Source organism: Labeo rohita, chromosome 17, assembly GCF_022985175.1.
Source record: "Labeo rohita strain BAU-BD-2019 chromosome 17, IGBB_LRoh.1.0, whole genome shotgun sequence".
NCBI classification, from domain to species: Eukaryota; Metazoa; Chordata; class Actinopteri; order Cypriniformes; family Cyprinidae; genus Labeo; species Labeo rohita.
The window spans coordinates 17,047,288-17,068,342 of NC_066885.1; the positions used below are offsets into that span (position 1 = coordinate 17,047,288).

General features: G+C 35.7%; 1 protein-coding gene across 3 annotated transcripts in view; it reads right to left on the bottom strand.

The window, feature by feature from the left end:
- ccser2a (coiled-coil serine-rich protein 2a) overlaps nt 1–17,949 on the bottom strand; it is a 57,583-nt gene extending 39,634 nt beyond the window's left edge. For all 3 annotated transcript variants that reach the window (XM_051132775.1, XM_051132777.1, XM_051132776.1), the window contains exons 1-4: nt 17,259–17,949; nt 3,013–4,138; nt 1,875–2,148; nt 1,559–1,767 (exon numbers count right to left, since the gene is read on the bottom strand). In XM_051132775.1, coding sequence (XP_050988732.1) covers nt 1,559–1,767; nt 1,875–2,148; nt 3,013–4,098 — 1,569 coding nt within the window. In that variant the 5' untranslated portion in view covers nt 4,099–4,138; nt 17,259–17,949. The remainder of the gene's footprint in view (nt 1–1,558; nt 1,768–1,874; nt 2,149–3,012; nt 4,139–17,258) is intronic.
- Between the last annotated feature and the right edge of the window lie 3,106 nt (nt 17,950–21,055).

Consider the following 21,055-nt stretch of genomic DNA (forward strand, 5'->3'; position numbering starts at 1 on the left):
ACACTGTTGCATAATGTGAGAATTAAGGCTGGATTACAATTTATATGTATACTGATTTCTCGATTTCAATCAATTCTGATTTTCACAAAGTGCTATGATTCTTAAACCCCAAGAATCGATTAGTCTAGCCTGGTTTCAGTTAAGGAACGGAACACTGTAGCGCACCTTCCATCCAATAAATCGCAATAAGCTTTGTGCTGTGTTACTTTAGATATGAAAGTGTCACAAACTTAAAACTTTAAATAAATAAATTCTGTCCATTTTATTACAGTACTCAAACAATAAATGCCATTTTGGCACAGTTTACCGAGAAGTGACACGTGAACTGATCATCTCTGCTTTACCACTAGTTACAGCACAAAATAAACATGAATAAACATCCAAAGGTATGGCAAACGAAAGAGTACACCCGAAATCTGTATCCTGTCTAATGTAATTGCTCAATCAGTGTTTCAACCGTGCAAAGACATCAATATAACAGCTTTGTGAACAACGTCAAGTAACGTCACACATTTACATCATTTCTGCCAATATGGATCAACGATTTTGATGACATCACCCTGCACTTCAGCTTCTCATCAAACTGTGTGTCCAATCAAATGCTCTTTAGAATCCGAAGCGTCCCACCCCCTACATTATAAATAGATGGTGAAGCTGCGGCTGAAATCAGTCACTTGTTCACAGAATTTGTATTTTCTGTACAGTGAATGGCACGTAGTGCACTATGTAAGAGATTCAGATATGCATTCTGTTGGGGAGAATGAAGTCTGATTTCGCTTTGCCTCACACACACAGTCTGCTCAGATGTCACAGAGTGGATTATATCCGCGAGTCGGTGCTGAAAATGTATCAGACTCATTTGAATTCTACATAGAATGGTATATTTTATAGCGATATGGATGAGATTGTGGCTGTCAAATGCAGCTTTACTGAGCTCAACGGCTCTAGCCCATAGAGATGAAAACGGAACGCTACTGGCTATTTTAAAAAAAGGGGACGGGACCCTGTCCTCCTGCTTTAGTTGAAATTACATCAACACATAGAATAACACTGCAAGTTTCAAAGCACTTCGGCAAACCTTAAATTCATGTTTAAATAAATCAGTCAAGTTTTTATGAGTGCCACCATTTATATGTTTATATTTCAAAAGACAAATTAGAGCAGAAAAGTAATTATGTAATTTTAACTGTATTATTATAAAAAACTTTTGAATGTAATCTAAGCATTTGTATACAAATCAGTTCATTATAACCTTCAACATTATAGTAATGTAGTACCAACTGACTGTCATGTATATTTTATGAGGTTATATGAGGTTTTTTTTGTCCTTGAGAAAACTTGGCATGTACCTGATATATATACAAAATCAATATTGAATCAAATTCTTAATTTTATTACATTTTAAATGCTTACTGTACATTAGAGCTTGTAGAAAATGTAAAAGTTCCAATGAAAATGTAAATGCCAGGTTCTGACATCACTACACCATAGTTTCATCACAGTATTTTTCTAAGGGTAGTTCAAGCTAATTTTGGAAGGGGGGTATGTGTGTACTCACAATGCTGTGAAGGTCTGATTCGTAGCTGCTGCAACGGTGTATGTGCGTGTTGTGTCCCAGCGGCTCCATGCCCTCCTCATCCCACATGTATGTTCCTCCAGAGCTGTTAGAGGGGGACAACTCTAGAGAGGAGGTCGCATGACGATCCACATCAGGAGACATCAGCGGTGGCCCACGGAGTGGACCACCCCTTAAATCTGCCTTGCCACCTAGTATGACATAAACATTGAATGCTTACCACAACAGGACAATATTATCAACACTGTATTGTTTGTCACATACATTCAAGAAATAGATGAACAACAATTAACTATACCTGCCAGACCAATCCCAGTCCAGTCCACGGTCTCATTTAAGAAACCCTGCAGGTGTGTTTGGGTGTGAGTGGCTTTGTTATGAGGGATGCCATTCTGCGAGTGGTCCCCTAAATTATCAAAGTCATCTAGGAACTCCTCACTGATGTCATTCCTCTCCAGAGAAGATGCAGAGGAGAGAGACATGTCCTCCATTCCCTCCCCAGTGTAGCGGAGGTTCCCATCCAGCACCGGCTCTGTCACAAGCTCCTCTGGGGAATCTGTATAAGCTGATGCCTTTTCACATAAACAAAATAGAAATAAAACAATATAACTGCAAAGCATTCATGCTTCAATAGTTTGATTTCTCTGTGGTTGCACCAAAATACCCTTATTGCTCCAGTAGAGCTACTAATTGCTATGCAAATATTATTAGAATTAGAACAGGAACATTGACTGAATATAAAACATGTTTCATATATGGTATAATGATCTGAGACACAATAAAAAGCAATAAATTAAACAATAATTTAAAAAATAAAACATACTATGAAGTCTCTATATTAACTATAATATTAATTAATAAGAAAATTGTGAATGTCAGTAAAAAGACAAATCTGAAATTCACAAATCTGACAAAGCTATTTCTTGAAGCAATGCACAAAATGTGACCCTGGACCACAAAACCAGTCATAAGGGTCAATTTTTTAAAACTGAAATTTATACACCATCTAAAAGCTGAATAAATAATAAGACAATATTTGGCCGAGATACTATTTGAAAATCTAGAATCTGAGTGTGCAAAAAAAAAAAAAAAAAAATCTAAATACTGAGAAAAAAAAAAATAAAAAAAAATCACCTTTAAAGTTGTCCAAATGAAATTCTTAGCAATGCATATTACTAATCAAAAATTAGGTTTATATATATTTACGGTAGGACATTTACAAAATATCTTCATGGAGCATGATCTTTACTTAATATCCTAATGATATTGTTTTGGCATAAAACAAAAATCAATAATTTTGACCCATACAATGTATTTTTGGCTATTGCTACAAATATACCCGTGCTACTTTTGTGGTCCACGGTCACAAATATCAGACTGTAATCCAAAATATTAAATTATGCATGATAATGTAAATTATAGAGTCAGACACTCACATTCTGTGTGGCACAATGGAGCAACTCGGGAGTGAGAGGCGGGGTCATAACGTCACTCTCCACTGGGCTCCTCCCAACCACCAGAGGGCACTGCGGTTTGGCAGCAATAGGTCGATTTAGCCTGTACCCCTGTAATGAGGGTTTTGTCAGCACAGAGTTAGGCAAAAGAGGCCTTTTAATGGAATTAGGAGGCGTTAAACTGTCTGAAGAAGGAGTCCCAGCAGGTAGTCTCTCTGTTACCCCCTTTCCAAATCCCAGGCCCCCTAAACCGAGCACTAGCCGGCCTTTGCTCAGGCTCAAAGGAGATTTGAGTCCAAGTGTTCGCGGAGGACGAAGCTGTGTATTAGCTAGTGGTTTGGCCAGCTCCACAGCCTTGTTGAAAGAGAATGAGCGCGTCATGGTTGCGGACGTTGGCGAGGGCAGTTGCTTGAAGTGAGTGAAGCTCTGAGAACGCACCATGTAGTCAGGCACGTCCGACTGCCGCGAGAGGCTGTCGTTGGAATGGGATAAGCTGTCTCTGGAGGTGCTTCGAGTAGAGCTAGAGTTCGCCCTTGGTCGCTGAAGCCCTGAAGAGCCCGCTAAAGACCCCAGAGATGAAGTCCCATTTTGAGTTGGCTTTAAGACTGAGCTTTTTTGGGATATGTCCTGACTTTTGGAGGCTGTCGTGACTTGAGAGTTTTTGCGCTTTGGTTTAGGACTCGGGATGGATTTGGGTGCAGGTTTGGGGCTTCCAGTGGACAATGAGGAGGCAGACCTGCGCACTTTGGTTGTGGGAGTAGAAGGGCTTTTTAACTCCCTACTTCCTGGAGAATGTTGGGAGCGGATTTCTTTCTTCTCTTCTGGTATCGTGCCATCAGTTGGGTTTGAAGGGTCCACTGGCCCACCGCTGTCTTTTTTCCATTTCATGGAGAAGGAGGAGGCTCTGACCACTCCATTTGGCCTAGCTGGGGGATTTTTGCCCTCTTGCGTGAGTGCGGTCTGGGTCGTACCATTGGGAAGGGAGGAGGGGGTACCATTGACAGGACGGGCACCAAATTTTGGCAGTCTGGACACCATGGAGGACTTACTGAGGACCTTCTGTTCCATCAGCAAACAGGAGAGTCATGGATAAACACAAAAGAGTGACCTAAAAAGAGAGAGGCACAAACAGAGAAGAGCATATTTTTAGTGAAAATTCTTAATCATCTAATTTGTCCTTAGTCAACACAAAATACTAACAAAATACTACTTTGTTAATACTATACTAATACTAATTCGGCTTTGAAATCACAGGAATAAATTACATTTGAAAATATATTCAAATAGAAAAAAAAATTCAAAATTTTAATTTTTTTGCTGTACATTGGATCAAATAAATGCAGGCTTGGTGAGCAGAAAAAAAAAACAACATTAAAAATCTTACTGTTCAAAAACTTTTGACTGGTAGTGTATCTATTTGTATACATTAATAGTTTAATAATTGTAAGTACATAATTTGATTTTCAAAAGTTGAATTGACCTTTATTTGCTGGAATATGCATAACTGAATATTTTAACTATTATAAATAATACTGAATAAAGTGTACTGAAATAGTCGATGAATAGTCAATTGTTCTAATAATCATTAGATTAATTGATTATCAAAATATTTGTTTGTTGCAGCCCTAGTCCTCAGATAACTTAATAAATCACATGCTTAGAACGTGAATAATGAGGAGCAAATGTAAAATCCCTTGAACTTAACTGTACATTACTTGCTACATCTAAATTGTATTTGTAGGGAACAGAACAACAGACGAAATACAACAACAGAAGAAGAAACTAGGTCAGCTTTCTCATAAGTCATCTAAATGACCACATTTACACATGGACTTCTGACTCCTAGTTTTTCCTAGTCTGGCATCTTAGTAACTTAGTAACTAAAGCAACCGAAGTGAATTAGTTTGTGTAGCTGTAATTTTCCTGTGTGTGAAAGTAAGAAGAGAAACTGAAGTAAAAACTGTTCACAACTAACCATGTTCCTCAGGCCAAGTACTTGCTGTTATACAGTATTTTTATTACAGTATTTTTGTTTCAGGTAAAGTCTATATAAAATATTATAATTTAGAATGAAAATAAATGAGGTTTAAGTGTTTTACTTTGTGTGTAAAAGAAAAGGCAAGAAAAACTTGAGATGAAAAGCTGATTTACTAGATAGACATTTACTCCTTCACTCTAAGTCTAAAGGCCTGAACGGTATTTGTTTCTCATATGGATGTCTGTAAAAATAAATTTACATGGCACCTCTTTGATAAAACTGGATTTGGGTAGCGATTTACTCATAGTAGAAGAGCCAGATCAGTGATACTGCAAACCCAGGAACAGTTACATGATTGTCTGTTGTAAATAAAATGAATTTTATTTACAAATTTATTCTTATTAGTGTAAAATTGATTTAAAAAATTACTCGTGTACAATTTATTATTCTAAGCATATTTTATAATATATAATCCTGTTTATTATTTAAATGTCCCGCATTAAAAAAAAAAAAAAAAAAAAAAAAAAAGGAAAACAGATGCGCTAGTTGTATAAAATTATACACTGTACAGTTGCATACATTTTAAATGTTTACGTGCTTTTCTTTTTAAATATTGTTCTTGTAAATACTTTCCAGCATTTCAATAATAAATAAGCTACAAAAAAAAAAAACAGCCAAGTGCAATAGTTACCGTACAGTGTTTGGCAGTACTCAAAAATGGATTTAAACTGTGAATACTGAATTGATTTCTTCTTTTAAAAACAGAGGTGTGGATTCAGACAGCAATTAAATTACATCACAACCTTAGTGTGTGTCAAAAACAGTAGGCAACTCTTCTGTGGATTTTTAGACAGTTAGTAAATGTTTAGCCCCTGTAAACATTGAAAATAGCTTACATCTCCATGAGAAATAATTACCATCCAAATAGGGCTAAATACAGAATTTACCTGTATTATTTAATTACGTATGCCATTGTGTTATGTTTTAGGGTTAAAGGAAATACTCATAAACTGTATTTCCTCTAGTATAACATCCCCTTAACCACTTATACAAAATAGCCAAACACACAAAACAATGCTAGAACTCAAAACAACAGTTTCAAATGTACATCAAAACCCATTTCCTGTTTTACAATAGCTAGGGCATGAAAAGAAATGGTAGGCTTTTGTTTTTTAACTTTTGAATGAAATAACCCTACAAGTTTTTTTGTTTTGTTTTGTTCATTATGTGATCCGGTTGGAAAGTTTTGAAGCACGTGACAGCACAGCTAAATCAGGGTGAGGAAACAGGATGTGTTTAAAGGGATGAGCAGGACTGAAGCTCATGAACCTTTAAGTCAACAGTCCTCATGGTGCCGATATGCGTGTGCTGCCATAGACAGCATGTGATGACACTACAGAAAACACACAGGATATTTTATAGTTAATTAGTAATTAATAAACTGACTTACATAGAGCCTAAAAAAAAACTCAGGAAAACTTATCACTCATACACTATCTAATGCTTTACTGTATATTCTGCAGTTTAAATGACTGGTAAAAGAAGTCAAAGTACTATTTATGGGACTGTAAAGGAAGTGTATTTGTAGACTAGTAGTATTGAGAGAAAAAGGAGGATAGTTTTGATTTCACTCTTTTCCGTATTGATTTCTTTTTTGGTGAATTATGTCAAAGGCTAAAGGCAAACCAAAACAAGTAAATTCGAGAGAGATGTTCTGGGCTAAAAGCCAAATCCTGGCCAGATGAATGGTGCCTCTATAATGTCCCACTTCATTCCGTCCTAATCCAGTTGTATTCACAAAATTCAGTCTTGTTCATTCTTTTACACAAGCCTCATTCTAAAGAATAAATGTATTAAGTGTAAAAGATAAACAGTAATTCATACACAACAACATTTTAATCCATCGAAGCACCAATTCAGATTTGACGGTTCAGATTTCTGTTTATGAGTTTGACACAAAAGGGAGGTGTGTGCAAAACCATTGGAGGAATAGAGGAGAGAATACAGCGACCTTTATTCACACACTGACCCACATTCTGTGATGAGAGATTATACTAGTAGTCAGTCACACGACATAAACGGACGGATGAACAGAGAGACAGAGAGAAGGAGACTACCAGGCTTTATAATCCTCTTCATTCTGCCAAATCAGGTCAGCCACAACACACCCTGCCAAAGCCTCTTTACCCAACACCACCACTAGTGAGGCCATTACATTTCACATTTTCAGTTGTCAAAACACACACAGGTTCTATGACCTGATCTTGTTCGTTCTGATCTAGCCAAATGCCATTCATTTTATCCAAAGAAAACGATTTTGCGCTGACATACTGTATAAACCTTTTAAGACAGAGCGATTATTAAATGCTGGTATATGCTTCTGTAGATAATATAATAGATAATACATAAATTTAACTTCATGTTTCAAAAATTGTTTACTTGCCAAGTTCCCAGTGAAACACTACACTTCCCTATACTATAGAGATGTCACTGTCACCATGGAAATAAGAACTGCAGTGACAAGCACAGCATATATATATATATATATATATATATATATATATATTCATTTTTATATTTTTTTCAGCAAGGATGTAATTTGATCAAGTGATAGTAAATCTAATGTTAAAAAAGGATGGAATCATGGAATACAGTCATAAAAATGGAATTTACTGAATAAGGCGGAACGTCATGAAATTTTGAGTAAGTGAAAAATAGGTTTTTATATTATATTATATTATATTATATTATTATTTAAATTAGAATCCTGCATTTTCTGCGTTTTTTTGTGTGATTGAATGGTGCTGACACGCAGTTTCGTTTACTACACACATACTGAAGCACGTGTAACGCTAGCGGTGTTTTCAGCCTCTGCCGCCTCAATATATGAGTACAGGAACACAAACAATCTCTAGAACTGCTCTGAAATTCACTTCATGAGCATTATACCATTTCTTTTGAGAAAAACTATCGTCATATCATATACAAACAAAAACTTGAAGGTCTTCACAGCAACCCATCAAAATAAAAGTTCAGTTTAACTTGAAGAGACTACTACAAAAATATTACTTAATGTAGGCCTAATTATAGTTTAAATTATTATTTAAATATTATTTTTAATGGACTATTTACCAGAAAAATTATTTAATTTATTTACCAGGAAAAAAAATTCTGGAAATAAATAAATTTTTAGATTTCTGGAAATAAATTATTTTGTAAAACCAGTTAATCAGAAATAATTAATTAAACCATTTAAATGGAATTTAAATGGAACTAATAAATAAATGTAATTTATTTTTATTTAACAGAGTTTAGAAAAATTTAAATGGAAAAAAAACAGTGTTGGGGAAAAAATAAAACAGAATTTGGGAAAAAATAAAGCTGATTTGATAAGGCCCTATTCATGTGACGCACTACCTGCTGAAGACTGCAATACCAGCTTATCCATTACTAGAATAAACTACATATTATTACATTATTGTTACAAATATTAATATCTGCAATAACATCTCACAATATCACTCTGTTTCCTGTGATTCTTAACAAATAAATGCTTATTAATGAACATAAGAGACTATCAAAAACATTAAACCTTTGAAAGGTACATTTAAATTCAATTAATTTCAATGTGAATAGTCTTAAGTTGTTCAGTTGCTTCTTATTTGATAATATTATTCACAATGCTTCATATAGTCTAGTACTTATCTTTATCTTTTTTTATGAATTATGCAATGCAAATCATTTCAAACCTGTTTTTGGTTCAAGGCTTTCAACTCATGAAAAGTGTCAGCTAGCGTACTGAATAAACCACTGCATAAATCCGCATGAAAAAAAGGAAAGGGGCAAAAAAGGGTAATCACTGGAGCCTAGGGTCAGATGATGTCATAGATTGTGTTACTATGGCAACACTTCAGACCATCTGTCAGCTGGCTCCCTTCCTACACAAAACTCAGTCAACTAGAGCAAACAAGTCCTTGAAAAAGACTGTAAGGATATCTGCATCTCAAGACACAAACAAACCCACCCACACATAAGCAAACTTCTTTCTGACTCCCAAGAGACATCCATATGGGTTTTATGGGTGACTAGAAAAAGGAAACAAGGCGATTCACTTCACAGCACAGCAGAATTTGATGTGATGTCTAAATGTGATTTTAAATGGACTCTACCATTGTCTTCAGATAAACTACTGCCATTAATCACACTGTTGCAATTAAGCCCTAATGATAAAGCACTTCCAGCATCCACAACCAGTCCCAGCAAAATCACAAAGAGTGAGATGAAGGCAATAACAAGAAGAGCACATCCCAGTTGGTTAGACCGCAAACATAATGTGTGCACAGCATGTGACGGCCTGACGCTAAAATCAATTATACACGGTCAACTTTCTGTCTGACTTCTGCTCTGTACTGAATCCGCTTGCCTTTACTGATAGAGAGGATATGCACACGCTATGAAGTAAGCTGGTGTTTGACAATGGTTCGTTTCTATCGTCAGCTGAGCTGGCCTCAGGTGTGCACAGGTAGGGATTTGTCACAGAGAGCAGCTTACTGAGATAAGGCAGATCTGCTCGAGGGCTGGATTAAATGCATTACGGTCCACCTTAACACAGACTTTGTGGTGTGGCCAAGTGTGCTCTCCATTTGACAATATTTCTGAACATTATTTCCTTTTATCGGGTGACTGGAACAGCAGAACAGACTAAAGCTAATTTTCTCCTACGCACTGAGCGTTTATTCCGGACCCAGACATTGAGGCCAGACACCCAGACAAATGCACAGTTATATGTCTGGAGGAGAGCGACAGGCTCTCAGAGCCTGTTAATATTTGATTGGTGCAAAATGGAGGCAGAAGCCGGAACCAAAGTAAAGATCCAAAACAGCGGCTTATATGTAACCCTGGAACACAAAACCAGCCATAAGGGTCATTTTTATACTTTATTTTTATACATATTTATACATCATCTGAAAGCTGAATAAATAAGCTTTCCATTAATGTATGGTTTGTTAGAATAGGACAATATTATAGATACAACTATTTGAAAATCTGTAATCTGAGGGTGCTAAAAGACAATTTTTAAATATCGAGAAAAATGACAAATGCAAATATGAAATATAGTTCTACCACAAAAAAAAAAAAAATTAGTCACATCAAACACGGTCCGCAGACGTTAAAGACCCAATGAAATAAAATTGGTGTCTTTTGGCTTTGAGTTAATGTATGTTAGCTTTGAAGCCATCTACATGCTAATGTACTCCTAAAAGTTGACAAAATTCAATTTTAACATATATGCAGTTTGAATACAACTTTCTCTTTCAGAAAAAAAAACCCAAAAACATAGATGACACATCCTGCACTCAAAAAAAAAAAAAAAAAAAAAATATATTGTCCAATAAAATGCTCTCCAGAATGAGAACATCCCCTCCCCCAAACATCCCCTCACCTACTTCTGACTGGCAATGGCAAGTAGCAAATCATGATTCATCCCTCTGATGACCTAAAAATATTAAACCAATGTCTCACCACAACTTCCTGTTTCAATAAGAAATATGATAGCATTGGAAAGACAACTGTGCTGATAAAGCAATTATATGGAGTGTGAAAACGAATTGCGGTTTGCAACCTATTTTACGTCAGCAATGTGTATTTCAAGTGTTATTTTAGTATTTTTATATAATATCATAGTATTTATTTATATTTTGAATCAGGCTTTATTTTTCTATTTTGTTAGGTGCTTTCGTCACTTTTATACTCAGCTTTAATTTATTTCAGCTTTTGTTTTAGTAATGCTTGCATTTTATTTCAGTTAGGCATCAAGAAAGCATTTCATTTTCATTTAATTTTTTTTAATTAGCTTTTCATCTAATATTTTTAAGCTTTATTTGAATTGAATTTGGAATTGAATTGAAAAAAAAAAAAAATGTATAAACTTAGTTAAAATAATGCATAAATACATACATTTGGCATTTGGTTAACATTATCAAATAGTCCAGACATTCTGTAAAGTCACATTAACAGAAAAAGAAAGCTGTTTCAGAAGGTATTACATTTGATAATTAAAGATTATGAGGGCAAAGTATTTTTCTGATAAATCATTCACAATAAGATCAGTAAAGTTTTCTTAAGTGCAAAAGTGGTTAATCTTTGAAGAATCTGCTGACTGCCCTTAATTACATGCAGTATGGTCTTTCTCCATACAGTAAAGATTTGTTAGTTTATTACCATTATTCTGATAAAAATGAATAGGCATGTTATTTGGACATGAGCCTCACATCTGCTAGCCAGACTCTTTTAATTAAAGAACGTAGTGATGCCAGTTACATCAGCCCTCAGCAATACTTCTCAAATAAATCAATGTTGTACAAGCACAGGCAGCTAACGAGAGACCCAACACACCACATTTGATGTAGCCTGGGGTTAACAGCACTAACACTCTCATTATTAACCTCAAATAACCTTCATCCAACAAGCATTTACCTCCAAATCTGACCTCATAGTATCAGATCAGAAATAAGCAGATAAAACTATAATACACCCTAGTCTCAACCTTCCTATTAAACACAACAGAGAAAAGGATCAGACAGCTGATCCTTGAAAGCAAATCACAGCAACGTGGGCCATTACAATGAGCACGTTGTGATTAAGTGTGATTACCGGCAAAGAAAACGTTCAGCAGCAGAACCTTATCCTGCTCAGCAAAGTCACTTGATCAGCATGAACCTACAGCATAAATACTGCACTGTAAAGCACATAAAAGATTAAGAGGAGCATAAAAGAAACTGAAAATAGATCTACAACCTCTCATGGAACAAGTCTGAACAGAACCACCCTTTATTGTTTCTCAACCTCATCTTTCAGCCAAACAAACCTAATCCACTTACGTTAATGCTAAATGTCCTTTCTGTTAATGCGAGCAACAAAATAAAGATTTTTTAGCCAGATGACTCGGCAGATTTCTCATTCTTTCCAAGCCACTCAGTGTTCTGTTTGATTCCACATGACTTGGTCCAAAAGGACAAGAAGCTGCTTATAAAAAACACGCATAATGACAAAGAGAGATGCATTATTCACTGGCGCCATGTTTAATGATTCAGCTCTATATAAAACTACTATGCTATAATTCACACAAAATATAACACCATAATTTGATAATAATGAGATTTCCTATGAATTCATGAGTTTTAGTGACAATTTGCGGAGGTGTGATTAAAACCGTGGTTTTGTAAAGTGACAGGACAATATTCAATGAAAAATGTACCAATATTATTGAGATTATCACAAAGTAAATCATGTCAGACAGTGCTTTAGGATTAGTGAGTAAACCATGGTTTTTAAAGCATTAGTAATTTCTCTTCTTTCTCAGTTTGTTTCATGTGGAAACTCCAGACGGGCCTAACCTAATATGCAAACAGTCCATTTGAATGTCAGTCAGGGTGAAACTGACATCAGCCTTGAATAAACAGAAGAACAGACGCTACGCGGATGAAGTTATTGTATCACAGAGAGCCTAAATAAACATGTTCACAACTACAAAACCCAACAGATTTTAAAAACCCAAACACACATACATAGAGTCACGTAAAGCTGCTCTGATTAACTGCTATACTGCTAACACTTACTTTGACATTTTAAGCACCTTTCTTAAATCCTTAGAGAGCTTTGTCACTTTCTGTCTCGATACACAAATCCAGTTCTACATTTGTTTTAACACATCGGAATAAAAGAAAACATTAATATTTAACAAATGTAGCATTTCTAATAGAGCTGTCACTTACGATTATTTTGGTAATTGGTCGATTATTCTGACAATTAATCGAGTAATCGGATAATTATAATTTTTTGTGGTAATAAAAATAGACCCAAATAAAATGTCAAAAGTTAGTAATCAATTGGTTTTATTGAACAAAACTGTTAAAATACATAACATATAAACAATAGGACTAATGTACATTACATAACAAATGCCTGCAGAGGGCGCCAACGGCCTGACAATTATTTTATAATTTTATATATTGTTTTATAATTTGCAGTGCGATCTAATCCTTGTTTAATATTGACTAAACAACATTTAATTCAAACGTCCACTTAATCTTTAATATTTGGACATTTCTTTATGACAGAAATGCTGCAGCCACTGTAAACAACACTGTAAACAACAACTCGGAGTGAGGTTTACACTTTTATTTTGAATCGTTAGCATATTTATAAAGATAATCATGTTCTCCTGTGTTTGCCTTACAAATCTGATGAAATGCATTCCCAGATGAATGTTATAATAAACCCAAACACAGCAATATACAGAGATGGAGTTTGAGACGCTCCACACATTTAAATGATAACAGTTTGTATGGAGCAGCATTTACTGTGAAAGGCACCAGTCTGACACACACATACGTAACCTACACGCATGTAAATAATTAAAGCGCATTTATTAAACCTGCATCACATCATAGGCGTTTGTGAATTCATTAAATTTTTTAATAGGTTTATTATATCATGCAGCCCTGGAAAACAGTCTAATAATTCCCGTAGATGGAATGCGCCACTTCCTGTATTTTGGCTGATACTCTACGCTGGCAAATTGCAGTCAAGGATTTTTTTTAAATCGAGTACTCAAACTGAATAGAGAATTATGACAGCCCTAATTTCTAATTCTTGTGATAGCAATGAACAAAAACTGTTCAGAGGTACTGTGACTTCCTGTCTGTGTTGCACTTGGCTCCATTAAATTTTAATGACTCTCTAACCATGATGTCACACCAGCAAATATAGCAAATACTGACAGTAAATTCAAACAAGCTTAATCATAACAGGTTCGTTTTGGTTTTATACGGGAACGCTGTAATGAGTTCCGGTCAATGTTAATGTCAACACCCAATGTCAACAAGTGAAGTTCTCAGTTATCAGATTATTACACTGTGAATGGATCTTTAGAACGATGTTTGTACACAGAGACGTAGTCTTGTTCATTCAGAGAGGTGTGTGCTACAGATGTACTGCAGAGAGATATGCGTTTACACAGCTGAACACAACAGCAAAAATAAAAATCCATATACAAACACACACATATACTGTATGCTCAACATGAGGGTCAGAAAGACACTCCAGATACCCAAAACAATCAAAAAGTTTAGGAAAAATATGAATAAGCCTCACAGGAAGGCCACACACAGATATACAGAAGAGAGCTGATATTGATAAGTGTGTCTACAAAACAACATTACTCCAGTCTTCAGTGTCACATGATCCTTCAGAAATCATTCTAATAGGCTGATTTGGTTAATAACACTATTACATCTAATATGCAAAATAAAACATCAAAATTAATATCTACATACTGTACACCATGATGCTGTGATGCCCAAATTCACTTTCAAAACTGAATTGCAAAGCAATTAAAAAATGACTGGTTTTAGTTTTCATGTTTCATTTTTAATCAAAACACTACAGAAACATCACCATCAGCCATCTAAGATATAAGCCATAGAAAGAAAATAATTATCGGCTTAGCAGGTTCGAATTTTAATATGCGTGCATCCCATATCAATGATGTAAGTGTACAGTAATACATGCAGAACTCAACAACTAATGTTACCACCGAACAGCTGTCTGGCGCTGAGGACAGACATTTAGCTGCCTGGATACTTCACATTAGACCATGTTACACTCACTGTAATGCAATACGGGAATCTAGCTCATGGATTGGAGCTCTCTGACAGGCCTTAGGATGATCACCTAACAGCCACTGCTGTTAACAAACACCCCTCAGAGACACCAGACGCTGGAATGTTCACAAAGAAGCTATGGGAAGAATTTTATCAAGTTATAGTTTAATAAAAGTATTCAACTGGTGAACAGACACACACACACACACGTCTAACAGCTGCTGGAACATTCAACACACATGCAAACCAGAGCAATAAACAAGAGATCCTTGCACCTGTCAAGGACACACACATAGTCTGTCAACACAAGTGCTAAGTGAGGACTTTTAATTTTGGGAAGGGGGGTGTGTGTTGATGCTTTGGCTTTACACCGTCCCGTCTGCATCTCTGACAGTTCATGGCCATTAACATCAGCACTGACTGACAGCTATGCAATCTTCATAAACAGAAAGAATGACAAGTGTAGAGAGTGGGTGGTGTGTCCCACCCCAGTGCCAAATGACAAGATGACAGATAAATGTTCTTTACTAACATGATTCATTCTTGATCTAAATGTCCACAGGAAGTCATAATCACTGTATTCTTTCTAGACAAAGTGACTAAGAAACTGACCTTGTGCTAGCATGCATCGAACTGTACCTACGTAGACATCTAAGAGAGGCATCATGTATTAATAAGGGTGATGAAACTTCTGAATGCATTACTATAATCTCTGGTTATTTCCAGAGCTGGTTACTGAAAGACAAGACCATAGCGGAAGTAATTATGTCAGAGATCAAAGTCTTTCTAGACCTCCCCCGCTGTACTTTTTTCCCTGATGCACTGCGTATTTCATCACATGACCCAGATATACACAGGTGACAGGGTCACATGTACTCACTGGAATTGATTCTACAAATGATACACTAGAAAATAAAAGTAAAATGCACAAGATTTTCAAAAATATAAATTGCTCTAAAACCTAGGATCCACTATAAATTTTCCCCTTAAAAGATCAGATCCAGACAGTTGCATTATTGTAAATGCACCGTTCAGTTAACATGAATGTACAAGCTTTTGTGATGTACTACAAAGCTCAGTGCATTACATAAGTTGCTCTGAATACACATATTTGATATGGTCCAATGAATATATGTAAAAATCTATTAAGGCACACTATGCTAAAGGCTGTGTTGCGTAAAGCATGTTATCTCTGTTCTGTCTGCTGCTTGGATGGATACCGGTGGAAAGAACAGTTGCAGTCTGGGGGGCAAAGGTCATCTCTGTTCTCAAAATAGCAGTCCTGTTCAACATTAGCATGAACAACTGAGCTGAAGTGAATGCGAAAAACCATACAAACTGATCTAGGCTGTTTAATCACAAATGTTTTAGACCATTAAAGACATTTCACATTCAAATACAAAGACATGGACAATTTCAATCACACCACATGAACGCACAGAAACTGGCAGATATGAGATATGACAAATATGTTCAAACAAGTCAGATCTATACAGTTTTGTGTGAGAGTGTTTTGTGTGAAACCTTCCTAAATGTTTTCTATAGAGGGTTTGCACTTACATCACAGTTTGGTCAGATACTCCGATGTAAACAACAGCATTTAATACACACTTAATTCTGCTAATGCATGCTGTCCAAACCATGAAAAAAAGCGCGGAAGCCGCTAAATCATATAGAGAAGGACTTAGAAAAGGGTGCAATATTTTGACAAACTAAAGTTAATAGATGGTAAAGATACGTCGAATATAAAGCCGAATATCTCACCTACATGACCGGAAATGATAGGAACAAGCACAAATGTTGTCAAGATTTTTGCAATAGAAATCCTGGTTCAGTTTGGCCAACCACAAACACCTTTTGTTCCTCAGTTTTATGCACTCTTCTCCTTGATTTGTTATAACTTTTGGCAGTCTATAGTACTCCAAATGTTTTCCTGGTCCGACCGATTAGTACAGCCTAAAACATGACAATAATTGACCATTTTAAGTAGCAATAATCAGCTAAATTTGCAAGTTCCATTCAGTTCAATGGCTTTGTTTACATTCAGTACCACCAATATAGCCAACGTGTCATGAAAATACTCTATAATGCTATTCTATAAAAATAGACTGATAATCGGTTTGGCATTATTTTTATTTTTTTTTGCAGATATCCACACTTTTTATTTATTCTATCATTTTATGTACGGCCTATATAATAATTTAGGTAATAATTACCTTAATGAATAAAACACTCCTGACTCCTGAACTAACATCATATATGGAACAAATATCTCAAAGTGACTTTTTAGTCACAACTGTGAATCAGAGGAATCACTGACTCACTCACTTAAATGAATGAATGTCACGTCACAATTTTTGTTTGTTCAATGTTTCATTAATACATACATAATACGGGCTGTTAAATTTGGTAACGTACTGCTGAGCAGTAAATGCAATAAGAATTGCATTTTCCCAAATAAGTTCTTAAATGAATCGTGAACTGAACCGTTAAATACGAATCGGAACCAGAATCGATTCCATTACGGGAATACAATCCCTGTAAATGGACACAAAAATATTAGATAAGCGTTAGATATGACTCACCTGCTCGATGAAAATCAGTCGCGTTTATCCATGATGTCGATGTCAATGTCAAAGTCAAAACTCAAAGAGTTCAGGGTCAACTTTAAACTCTTATTTAAAACGGTTCACGCCTTGAGTACTAAGCTGACTCATTCTATAAACTACATCATAAATTACACACTCAAACAGCGAGGTTATACTGCTATGTTGCTAAAATAATCCAGAGAAATTAGAAAAAGCTTCCTCTCAACCACTAACACGAATTTTCCAGAGCATGGACTAAAACACTTTACTACCAACACAAAGAAATTAACACGCTGGTAAACAGTGTGAACACATATACTCGTCTATTCCTATTTCAGAATCTATATCCAGCATTATAAATATCCTTCCGCGAGTTTTAAAGCGCTAAAGCTGCGGAACGGCAGTGATGCTGTACTGAAGTGAGACTCCATCATGATGTTTGCGATGTTCGTCACTCATTCCAGCATCCTCTTCATCTGCACCTTGCTCTCAGCGATTCACTTCAGCTTCCACATAAACGCCTACGATATCAAAGAGCTAAAACAGGTTGTTTGTTTGCTCATAACGCTAAAGCAGACTGGTGCTCGTTCTCTGCCTTGAGCTGATGTGTTGGAAAAGCATGCGCTCAGCGTTTGGCCCGCGCCTACAAACAACCTCCAACCCCACCGAGTGCGAGCAGCTACCATACTCTCACGCGCACCGCAAGTGTGACGCTGACGTAAGACGTGATTCACAGTGCACGAGCTGCGGGCTGGCTCTGTGGCCGGGGGCGCGCGCGACAACTGAGCGGCGATGTTGACATGTGATATGGGCTCGTTTTTGTGTATACCCAATATTTGAAATATTAAATACATTTTATTTTATATAAAAATTAAGTAACCAGTCAGGGTTCCTACATATTATAATCTATTGCCTTGGTTTGTTATGCTTTTGTTTTTGTTTTGTTTTTTTCACATTAGTTATGGACAAAACTAATACACAAATCTTTGCAGATAAGTAGATAAAATTCCCAGGGCCTGAGACAACATGTTTAAGGGTGGGGCCCAGTACTGAGCTCACTCAGAGCAGTGATATTTTAGTATCATTGAGGTATACTATTGTTTTTTTTTTTTACTATTTTAAATTAGTTTTTTTATATTTTTGTATTTCCCATTTCAGTTCAAATCAATAACCAACGGACAGATTCAAGTCCTTTACATTTTATTCTTTTTCGATAATCCGTTTCATTCTGATATACGTCACTATTTGAAAGAAAAGATCTGTCTGTACTTCTGTTACATCACCACTTTAATACTTTATACCTGCTGTCTGCTACTTCGTGTTGTCTGCCACTGGTTGTATGTTGTATGGTTGTGGTGTCTGGTGATTTGTGAATGACACAATGGATCAGCATGTTTAAGAATTCCATTGTACTTGTGCATATTGCAACAATGTACTCTGCTCTCCACAACTACACAGACAGTTCAGTACATTTTTTTCTCCCTCCTTGATAGACTGGGAAAAACTCTGAGCTCCAGCTATTAAAATTTAATCTGCTCAGAAACCTCCAGCGTTTCAAACAGCCTAAGATTGTGAAAGTATAAAAGAAAGATGCTGCCAACATGTTTAGTAATAGAAATATAGCACTATTTGTACTGCCAAAAATCCCACTGAATGGGTTTAATCATATGCATACAAGGCTATGTACTAGCTAGAATTTAGCTAAATACAGTTGAGGTCAAAAGTTTACATACACCTTGTAGAATCTGCAAAATGTTAATTATTTTACCTAAATAAGAGGGATCATACAAAATGTGTGTTATTCTTTATTTAGTACTGACCTGAATAAGATATTTCACATAAAAGATGTTTACATACAGTTAACAAGAGAAAATAACAGTTAAATTTATAAAAATAACCCTGTTTAAAAGTTAACATACACTTGATTCTTAATACTTCACCTAAATGTTCCACAGCTGTGTTTTTTTGTTTAGTGATAGCTGTTCATTAGTCCCTTGTTTTTCCTGAACAGTTAAACTTTAAGAAAAATTCTTCAGGTCCAACAAATTCTTTGGTTTTTCAGCATTTTTGTGTATTTGAACCCTTTCCAACAATGACTGTATGATTTTGAGATCCATCTTTTCACACTGAGGACAACTGAGGGATTCATATGCAACTATTACAGAAGGTTCAAATGCTCACTGATGCTCCAGAAGGAAAAACATTGCATTAAATGCCGGGGGTGAAAACTTTTGAACAGAACGAAAATGTGTACATTTTTCTCATTTTGCCTAAATGTCTTTTTTTTTTTTTCATTTAGTACTGCCCTCCAGAAGCTACAGAAGATACTTACATGTTTCCCAGAAGACAAAATAAGTTACATTTACCCTAATCTTCAAATTCAAAACAAAAAGTTTTCACCCCCCTGCACTTAATGCATTGTGTTTCCTTCAGAAGCATCAGTAAGCATTTGAACCTTCTGTAATAGTTGCATATAAGTCCCTCAGTTGTCCTCAGTGTGAAAAGATAAATCAAACATCATTGTTGGAAAGGGTTCAAATACACAAAAATGCAGAAAGACCAAAGAATTTGTGGGACTTGAAGAATTTTTTTAATAAACAGGGTTTTTATTAAAAAAAAAATGGACTATATGTAAACGTCTTTTATGTGAAATATCTTATTCAGGCCGGTACTAAATAAAAAATAGCATGCATTTTGTATTATTCCTCTTATTTTGGTAAAATAATTAACATTTTGCAGATTCTGCAAGGTGTATGTAAACTTTTGACCTCAACTGTATACAAATATGTTGTGAAAAAGTTCAATCCATTTCCATTTTATGAAATTTCTGGAGCTTGCTGTTTACATCATACCGATTTAAAACATTATTTGCAAAAAAAAAAAAAAATTGTTGCTTGAATTGAACTGAGGTGAATAATGACACTATTGTCTTCTGCAGAGCTGCTTTATGACTGAAAATTACATTGTTTCATAATGGATGGCAACATCAACACTGATATAGCCAAACTGAATTAACATTGAACTGACTTTGAGCTGAATAATGACACTATTATCTTCTGCTTATGTAGAGCTGCTTTTTACAACTGACATTGAAGTTGTTTCACAATTTATGAACTTCGCAACACTGTTATTTTCCTGCTGTGAAGCTGCTTGAATCAACAGGAATCTGAAACGATCAATATTGTATAAAGAGCTATATAAATAAATGTGACTTGACCTAACATCTCACTACTAACACTTTATCTAGAGAACACCAGATGGCGCCGTCAAACAACTGTTTCCAATGCCCGGCTTCTAAATATCACTGCTGAGGGCCACATCACTCCACATTTGCTTGTGTGTGCATAATGTTAGCCTTTGTCTCCTGTTTATGCTAAATTAATAACATATGAGCCAACATGTGGGAGATCTCCCACCAATGTGACAAAAACAAAAGCAAAAGTGATGAATGGCAAACAAACTGTCCTGACTTAGTGATTCATGTTGAGGTCAAAGGGCAAAGAGGTCAGATACTTAAGGCTGCAGGACGCCACAGAGGACGTTATTTATGTATTTGCCTGTGACTATAATCAAAAGTCTCTGAAATAGACACATCGGCACCTGCAAAAGCTTTACTCATAGAAAAAAAACAAGCATATTCCCACAAATGAAGTTTTCTGTCACTCTTCAGTTGGCTTGAGTGTGAAGATTTGTGGATTATGATGACATTACATACACAATAGTTTTGTTTTGGAAATTCAATCAGTTTTAAACTCATGCCATCCGTCCCAGTGCCCTCGATTTCAGTTGTTTAT